Source organism: Centroberyx affinis, unplaced genomic scaffold, assembly GCF_046629955.1.
Source record: "Centroberyx affinis isolate AG114_WGS23_722 - 3 ecotype Tasmania unplaced genomic scaffold, CSIRO-AGI_Caff_v1 ptg004359l_1, whole genome shotgun sequence".
Classification (NCBI taxonomy): Eukaryota; Metazoa; Chordata; class Actinopteri; order Beryciformes; family Berycidae; genus Centroberyx; species Centroberyx affinis.
The window spans coordinates 49331-59029 of record NW_027282055.1 but is presented as its reverse complement, the minus strand read 5'-3'; the positions used below and the strand labels follow the sequence as shown (position 1 = coordinate 59029).

Below are 9699 nucleotides of genomic sequence, written 5' to 3'. Positions count from 1 at the left end.
AGCCCAAATAGCTACACAGGTTTCTACAGGGGAAATCCCTTAAATTGGGGAGAAAATAAACCGAAGTCGATCAAATCACCAATTTCACTTGTAAGATGGGCGTTACTGAGCATAATAAAGTCGAAGTGAAACACCGAGAAACAGCCCGGGGCCTCGCGCTGCGCGGTCAACCACGCAGATACAGAGGAATTCAGATAGGAGGCTCCGCGGCTCACGCCCTCTGCGTCACCGAGCTGGAGACTCAAAACTTTTCTGCCTCCAGTTTCTTCACTCAGTCGGCGCTGTCACCTCCCTGCAGAAGGCTGCTGCTGGGGCAGAATGGTGGAGAAAAGTCCATTAACTCGGCACGGAATGAATCACTACTTTCATTGACGTACTTCGGACAGTTTACAGGCTTCCACAGGTGAGTTTACCTGCTTATCAGGCGGCAGTGGGTGTTATTTAATACCTTTTAGTCCAGCAAGGTAGACTTAAGGTTTTGGTGTTGTATTCCTTATGCAATTATGTTTTGGCCACTGTCGAGAAAAGTTAGATGTATTTTCTCTACTTTTATGTTTTGTATGCTGATGTTTATCATAAGTTTATCAGCAGCAACCTGATAACAATGTGGGAAATTCTCTTTCCTTCTTGGCAAGTTAAGCCTCAGGTAAGATTTCTCACGCCAAGGAAAAAAAGATATCACTTTTGAGCCTTATTTGTTTTGCCACATATTTATTTCACTAAATATTTGTTTAATTATACAGTAGGAAAGTTTATCACAGAATTTGAGTAATAAAGTCTGTGGACATGTTTCTCATTTAAGTTGACTCAAGTCAATACTGCTGCAATCATTGTTTATTTTACTTTTATTTTAGTCCAAGATATGTTACTATCTTGTTAAACTGTAGTAAAAGGAAGCTACTGTGTTTTCAGCAGCTTCTTCCAGTAAAGGGGTTTTGGCACGTGAACTTCCCTTTGGAATCAGGTCATTTAATCTGTCCCAGTTATTTGGCCTTGAAAACAATTGGCACTAAACAAAGACCCGGTGTATTAAAACACGTCGATCCTGAATTGTCACCGCTCTTATCGTCCCATCCACATCTTGTTACAATAATAGACTGCATTCCCAAGAGAGTGTGCCGTCCTGAAACGCATCCAAAAGTTTAACAGAGTTCCGTCATTTGATAAAGTGTACCAGTTCTTAAAATCTTTTCATTCTCGTTCCTGCAGACTTCCCCACCAAGATGGCCGGGCAGAACCAGTGCCACTACGACGAGCCCATGGGCTTCTTCTACAACAACAGCAAGCAGGTCAAAGATGAATGGGACTCCACCCAGCTCATCCTGGTGCAGGTGGTGGGCTCCCTCTTCTGCTGTTTCATCCTGCTCTCCAACGCCATGGTCATTGCCGCCATCATCACCAACAAGAGGTTCCACTACCCATTTTACTATCTCCTCGCCAATCTCGCCGCCTCGGACTTCCTGGCCGGGATCGCGTACGTGTATCTCATGTTCAACACGGGCCAAGTGTCCAGAAAGCTGACGGTGAACGGCTACTTCATCCGCCAAGGCCTTCTGGACACCAGTCTCTCGGCTTCGCTGGCCAACCTGCTGGTCATCGCTCTGGAGCGCTACATCTCCGTCATGAACTGGAAGGTCCACAGCAACCTGACGAAGAGGAGGGTGACGCTGCTGATCATACTGGTGTGGGCGATCTCCATCTTCATGGGCGCCGTGCCGAGCCTGGGCTGGAACTGCATCTGCAACCTGGAGGACTGCTCCCAGCTGGCGCCCATCTTCAGCAGGAGCTACCTGATCTTCTGGTCAGTGTCCAACCTGGTCGTGTTCCTGGTCATGGTGTCCATCTACATGAGGATCTACACCTACGTCAAGAGGAAGACGTCGGTGCTGACTCCGCACACCAGCGGCTCCATTAACCGCAAGCGGACACCCATCAAGCTCATCAAGACGGTCATGGCTGTGCTTGGTAGGTGTCCAACAGCACACAAGAATGTTGTCAGTGCAGCATTTCTCATGAAACAGATGTCTGTCGTTAGGGTTTAAAGACGCTCACAAGCCGGTCACAAAGTCCAAGCAATTTACTGAGTCACTGCTTAGCACGCTGGATTGTAATCTGTGTTTTCCTGATAGGAAGGAAAAGCAAGTGGAGCAAAACATTGCGCTCACACTATTCTTATGTCTAAAAGCTGTTTATGCTCTCAGTAAATGTGCCGAGGGCTTGCCCGTGATATTTTAAAGACGAGTGACTCACACGCTCTCTTAAGTGGGACTTGAGTTTTTACTTACAAAGATCGATGCACCAAAAATACTGTCTCTCAAGAGAGTAGAGAAAACATGAGAGAAAACACGAGAGAAAACATTTCTTGGAGGATTCAGTCGTGGGTTAGCAGGAGCATGTGGCTTTTACCAACTTACTGTACTGTTGATTTTATTTCACTGTTTCTAGTGCAGTGTGTACCTTGGACAAGGTCTGATCATAGTACTGAGCTTGTTTTTAGGTCAGGTGCTTAGATTAAACACTTATCTTGCAAAACATTATGGCTTAATAACACAGGGCTATGTGCACATTCACCTTAGTGCTGTTGCAAGATACAAAAATACATCCTCAAAAAGTCGATCCGCACAACAGCATACTGCTCCAAGACATTTGTTCACTAATTCTTCCTTGGATATGTCTAGATCGGAGGCTTTTTTTGTGAAATGCTACATATAGTTAGTGAATAAATATCTTGGAGTGGTATGCTGATCAACTTTTTACTAAAACATCATGGGTTCCCAGAGTAAGTAAGTGTGAAAAGGCTGAAGTTTCTTTTTCATCACGTGCGTTTTCATTCTAGATGTGACTGGCAGATATGTGCTAGGCCTCTTTGTTTAGGTATTCATGGTGTTGAAACAGGATACGTTGCAGTTGAGGCACAATACCCAGCTCACACCCCTCCCTCCCTCTCTCTCCCTCCTTTCATGCAGCTCTGCAGGTCAGATGGGTTTGATCTCTATCAGCCCCAGCTTAAGATGTTGAATTTGCTCAGTCTTGTTCGTGTCTACTCTTTGCAATCTTCCAGGTAGCCAAAAAAAAGGAAAAACCCCATGAACCTACATTTGTCGTGTTTTGTGCCGTCCCTCTGCAGCATAAATAGGTCTGTCATTGTTCTTTGTCTTTTTTGCTCCACTTGCCTGATATGTAGCGTAGGAGCCGTCTGCCTCTGTACACAGTGTCTTCCAGGCTGCTGTGTAATTATCTCTCCCTGCAAGGACACTGGTGCTCGGCCTGTGTGGCGTGCCGGTCGCACCGCACTGAGACTACAGGCTCTGTGGCCTTCGCTGAAGAACCCCTCCCCTCCAACCAAAAAAAAAAGGAAAAGAGAGGGAACCTATACTTGAGGGCTGCAACCAGTCAGCAAACTGCTTTCAGATGCCCCATTGTCCCCTTTAGCCGGTTGAACTGCTGTTGCTCTGGTGTGTTCTTCAGATTTCCAGCTGACATTGTTGTGACTTTATCTTGGTGATAAAAGTGCTTCCATCGGGGATATAACATTTCATTTTGTTGGAATTTTTTGTTTCCCACATTGATCTGTGGATGCTGTGGCATCAGTTCTGTTTGCATTGTTTATTAATCTGAGTCTCTCTCACTGAGTGAATGGAGAAGATCAAGCATTTTTTTTTTTTAATTTCCTGAATATCTGTTGCGTCAATAGGATGTTGAGAGAATGATCACCAGACATGGCGTGTGAAATGATTAGATCTCACGTGCCAACATGGAAGTTGACTGGACAAACTGTATGATGTAATCACACAAAAAAGTGGCTATCAGCTTCTTTGCCCTTTAAACATGCCTGAAATGCTCATGTTGTAAACCATTATGTGGCACGATGGGAGGCGGAGGGAACATGGGAGAGAGAAAGGAAAAGGAAACTCCAAACGTCTCTTTTGTGAGTTGAAGAAGAAGGTGGTCAGGCCCAGCACAGGTTACACTAAGCAATAAAAAACAGCTAACCTTCGTCTCAGGTGAACAGCAATCTGCTCAGGTGGAAATAGCAACTGGACAAACCAGTTCAGAGACGCGTAACGCACACATGTGTTGTATTGTAACTGGAATAAAATGAATGAGTGCAGAAATGTTAGACATGGATATAGACAGACCTTTGGTCATAGAGAGGTGATTATAACTTTATAACTGTGGTTGGCCTGTGCTGGAGATCAAATAACTCCAGAACCCATAGAAGGAAACAGGTTCTTGCTTGTAAATTTACCTTTTAATGAAAGATTGATCTACTCTAATATCGTACTGAACTTCTGTATTCATGCGTACATTTGAACTTCCCTCATGAAAGTAGCTCAAAGAGGAATAAGGCTGATGTGGCTGAGAAACTCTGCATATCTCTTTAGCATACTATTTTGGCATCACAACCTTCATGCCCTAAGCTGAATGTAGCCATTCTTTCGAAGCTTATCTGAGAGGGGGAGAACCTCCTCCACAAGATAAGCATCACACTGTACTATGTAGGATTTAGAAATTCAGTTTTCTCTTGAGTTGCAACCACCATGTTTTTCAGAAAGCCTCGTCGGACGAAAACTGCCTAAGCAAAGGAACACATGTGCTACAAACACGCTCGCCTCCAAAACCCAGATGTTTTTTTCTACGTCAAAGATTACAGGGAAAGAAAGTGCGCTTTTAAATGGGGGAATAGGCCTATATCATAAACTGCCAGTGAAACCCCATTTGATGGAAACCCCATTTGATGGGGTTTCACAGTAAAATCTGGAGAAGTTTTTCACTTTCAGTCCTAACGATAGTGAAAAACATAAGAACTGAGGTCAGTGCCTCTATTAGACTCTTTCGGTGTGTGTGTGATAGAGACAGAGAGGCAGAAAGACAGATATTTCATTCTCTTTTTAACCGGTATAGCACAGCTGTTGTTTTTGTTCTGCGACTGAATTGAAGCGGAAGAGGTGCAGGCAGCGCAGACAAGTTGCTACTTGTGGCTCCCTCTTAATCCCGAGAAATCCTTCAGAAGCCCTGTTTTGTGCCCCAACATGTCTGAAACGGGTGACTAATTGGCTGGGGATTCTCCAATAGCCCAATAACAGTCAGTTACTGTATTATTTACCAAACAAAAATTAAAACAATAGTGGCACTGTATTCCTTTTAACCTGTGCCATCTTGTTGTAGAGATGGTGTTTGATGAGAATATTATCACAGCTCTTAGATGCTGTTCATTTTAATGTAATCCTCAGTAGTTTCTGAGGTTATCTTATATGATAAAGTAACCGCTTTCAATGTTTGAGCTTCATTAGGGGAAGTACTTGTTACCACCAAATAGATCCTGATTTAGTTTTGATTATTTGATATATCTCCTTATGGTGGTTTGCTTATTATTTACCCATCTGAACAGTTTGTTACTCTCAAGAGTTCAATGAGAGGCAGTAGCCTAGATGAAGCAGGCGTGGGGCCGATAAGTCACCGCTTTGAATCCTTGGACCGGCCTGGAAAATCTGAGTGAGAAAGTAAATGAGCAACACTCAGTAACTGCAGTCAAGTTGCCCTTGAGCAAGGCACTTAATCTCCAACGCCCAAGCCGTGTTGCTTAATGGCTGACAGTAGAAGACTGTGGTTGTACTGGGCAGCTCCCAGGTGTGAATACATGTAACTATATGAGTGAAAAGCAGGGCGTTGCTGAGAATGCATGCTCAGCACAACATTCCCTGCTTAAGTAAAGGCTACAGAAATACAGTAATGGCAGAGTAGCCGTCTAACTGTGTGTGTGTTGTGGTGTCATTTTCCCTCCAGGGGCCTTTGTGATCTGCTGGACCCCCGGCCTGGTGGTTCTGCTGCTGGACGGCCTCCACTGCGAGAAATGCAAGGTTATGCACTTCAAACGCTGGCTGCTGCTGCTGGCCGTGCTCAACTCTGTCATGAACCCCTGCATCTACTCCTACAAGGACGAGGAGATGTGGACAACCTTCAAGAACCTCCTACGCTGCATAGGCAACGGCACCCGGCGGCAGCGGTCGTCGAGGGCCAACGCCAGGCCGCTCAGCTCCGCTCAGGACACGGGAACCAGCCAGCAGCCCTCAGAGGAGGCGAAGAGCGACGATCAGGGAATACTCAAGACCTGAACGTGGAGAAGCGCAGCCAGTTCTCTTCTGAACTTCTCAAGAACTGCCTAGAACTTCTGCCCAGTTCTTGTTGGACGTCCTTTGTGAAGATATAGATGGGTGATGACTTGAAAGACAAGCCAAACACTCCAGCTCAGTAGGTCGCTGTTGCTTTCAGGGTAACACTACTTGCTTGAAGAGACGCTACAGGCAAACTGCCTCAGTGCAAGAGTGGACTCGCGATGAGTGGCCTTTGATGCACTATTAAAGCCCAAAATGGGTTCAGGGGTGTGATTTGTCAGGGTTTTGTTTCAGGATTTCGTGTTTTTTTTGGACACATAACTCCCATTCATGCTTAATGGGAGACTCCTGTTGCTGTTTCATCCTGTTTTTTTGTGGTCCTGATACCATCCCTGTGGGTTATTTAAATATGGAGGAGTGCTGTGCTCCAATGGCTGAAGAAAGTTTCCGATATGAAGTAAACAATGGTACATTTCTCCTTTTTACCTCAAAGTCAAAAAGGGTAAAAACAAAAGGGCGGCTTTACTCGCTCCCTAATGTAAATCTCTGTAAGTCTCATGGATTTTTCCTTTACGTTTACTACTTGTATATCCTTGTAAGGAAGCAGTACTGTAATGGTTAAGAAATGTAACTTGCTTATAGTCAGGTACTATAAAACTGTAGGCTTGCTTGGGGAGGGGGCAGGTTTAATGAATAATTCCTGTTTTTACACAAAGCAAAAAATAAACTGTAAACTACTGTACTGTATATGTCTACTCATATACTCTGTATATGTATATATAAGATATTTTCATGATGAAGTTGCATAATTTCAACTGTAAGACAGCTAGCATATCGCTGTTGTCAGGTGAAAACTTTGGATCTCCAAAAAGTAAAAAAAAAACTTTAAAAAGCCTTGCAACCATGCAATTTTGAGTTTATCTGATTGGTTGTGAAAGTGTCTCATGAACCCAGGGGTTGTTGAATTGTCTCAACCCATAGAGCAGCATGTTATCCTTCAATTAAATTTAATTTACAAGGTTTTCACCCGACAGCAACGATATTCAGCATTACCTGATTATTTTGAGCTCCAGTCACAATTACAACTCAGTTTGGACAATCACCCACCAACAGTTTTGCCTCTGGGGAATAGATAACAGAGTCGTTCCTTTCTCTCACGATTCTGTCTTCCTTTATCAGTTGGACTAAACAGACAGACAAAATCCCCCGCTGCAGCGCCTCACCAAGGCAAACCTGTTCTCCCTGTGTCAATTTTACACATCCTTTCAGTGGCTGCTGTTGCTCTGACGAAACAGCTGCTCACCTGAGAGCGCGGGTTGTTGCAAAACGATGTTGCAACACACTGGATTCCTGCTGGAGGAACACACCATGTTCCAGGGTATGACTGAAGTAGTCTGGAAGGCCCCACACCCCCAAGCTGCCCTAAAGACAGTGATGAATCATTTACTGGGTCAAAAGACACTCTCGTTCACCTGCTGTACAGTATTTATGCCAGTTCAACCGCTCCTTCTGTAAAGGAAATTACATCATTAAAGCCATTTTGTTTTCAGCTTGGGAGTGTAGGAATGCTATGTATGTGAGTTGTCGGGTAAAAGCTACAAGCAGCGGATGTGGTGTGTTTCTTTATTGAACTGAAATTTTACATTGTCATTCACACAGTGTTAGTAATAAGCATTATTTTATTGATTTCTGAAAACAGCTTTTGGAAATCTGTGGTTTTCATCGAACAAACATGATAACGTTTGTGTTCGGTGTCTTTGATGATGGGACTATATGATACAGAAACTGTAAGAGGCTGAGAGGCGACTTTGAGACCCGGGCTTTTAAACCATACTGATAGAAACAAGAAGGGTACAATCACCAAAACGGGACCTTTAACCACATGGTTGGTGGTGAACTCTGATATGACTGGGCGAATACTGGGTCAAATAGTTTTTATTTGCTCCAGGTAGTGTCAGGTAAGTCAAAGAAACATTTATTAAAAGTGACTTTCAAAACATTTTCCTGTAATTTTATCCATTTTCTGGCATCCACTGTATGTTCCTGTGTGGCAAGCGCCACCCATTTGGCACCAAAGAAGACTAAAGCAAACCGTAAAATGACTTGCAAATCCTGTTTGACCCAGGTCTTCTAGGTACACTGTCTCCTAATTTCATCTAAAAATAACTGTGGCGCTGCCTGTAATGATAAGCCATAAAACTGCAGCTCAGTGGAAAAACAAACAACATTGAGATGATTATCTGACACTAATATCAGAGACGATTTGCTCACCGCTAATTGCACTAAACATAGTCCATTCTGCCCAACTGCTGCCCTAGATTGCATGTGCTGAAGAGGTGGCACTTCAGGGTGATTTACTCCATTCGGACCAATTAATGGGTGACCTTTGGTTTCCACGGAGTCAATCAAGTTACGGGCCAAAGTGCTTGAGAAAAAAAGACTTGGCAGTTAAAGGGGAGGGACACGATCCTCCTTGGAATTAAACTGCGCAGCACTGGCATCAGTAAAAACAATCATGGGAAATTATTTGTATGTGAATTTAGTATTCCTTTACAGTTTATCTGACACTATCTGAATGGTCCTGATACAGTAAATCCCACCTATCTGCTACTCAGAGCAGGTTACAACAAAGGCTTATTTTCACCAAGATCTGGTAGCAGTAAAACACTGAAAAATGTTATTGTCTAAAGGAAGACAGTTGTTGGAGGGAAATATAACACTAAACTGCATTCTGTAGAGCATATTCTGTGCATCTAAATGTAAATCATAAACAATCTATTTCAACTAATTTCTTTTTTGAAACTCTTTTATCTCTGAAAAATACACTATTAATATCCATATCATAATAGTTCCAGTGACTTCCCAGAGAGCCCTTGAATCCCAGTATAGTTTCAAACCTCCCCTCTAATTTGCCTCAGTCTTTAAATTCAGATGACGCTCTTAAATCGCCCGCTTGCGAGCCTTTTGTTCACAATCTTTCATTCTATGCAACCACAAAACCACAATCACGGTTTCCTTTTCCTTCATATTGTAGATAATCTGCTTTTATGACATTCCTAATCGCCTTTTAAAGTCCCTATGTGCCTTAAAATGAGTTACATCACTCAGGATTTTATCCCTAAACAGAACCAGCGTCCTTTTGACTGACAACAGAGGACAGAGAGTGAAACACTATACATTATGCTCACAGAAAATGACTCAGGACTTTAATGGTGTGTAAGTTTCAGGGTTAAGGTCTAACTCAATTGAAGTTGGGTCATGTGGTTTCCATTAACAACATGGTGTATGGAGTGTGTGTCGTCAGCCGAGCCCACCATAGGCCTATCGTGACTGTTGCCCGCCACTCTGGTTTTACATTCCCCAAAACATGAACTGTAAACTGTGGTGTGCAGGCTTTTTTTTTTCTACAGCCGTGCTGTAATTATGCGTTCTTGAAAAGCCAATTAAATTTCACAGATGGTCAGAATGCTGTCTTTTGGTTGTTGTTAATCTCAGCACAGGCAGACGGAGGCGGAGATGGGAGGTGTGCGGGATTGTTTTATTCATAGATTTGTTTTCAGCTGCAAGTGCGACAACAACAAGT

The 9699-nt window shown here is 43.4% G+C and overlaps 1 protein-coding gene across 1 annotated transcript; it reads left to right on the top strand.

Moving 5' to 3' along the window:
* Positions 1-264: 264 nt before the first annotated feature.
* lpar3 (lysophosphatidic acid receptor 3) lies at positions 265-9540 on the top strand. Its single transcript, XM_071543624.1, has 3 exons — positions 265-403; positions 1210-1965; positions 5788-9540. Exons 2-3 carry the CDS (start codon positions 1224-1226, stop codon positions 6114-6116), a joined length of 1071 nt encoding a protein of 356 aa, XP_071399725.1. The 5' UTR covers positions 265-403; positions 1210-1223; the 3' UTR covers positions 6117-9540.
* The last annotated feature ends 159 nt before the right edge of the window (positions 9541-9699 follow it).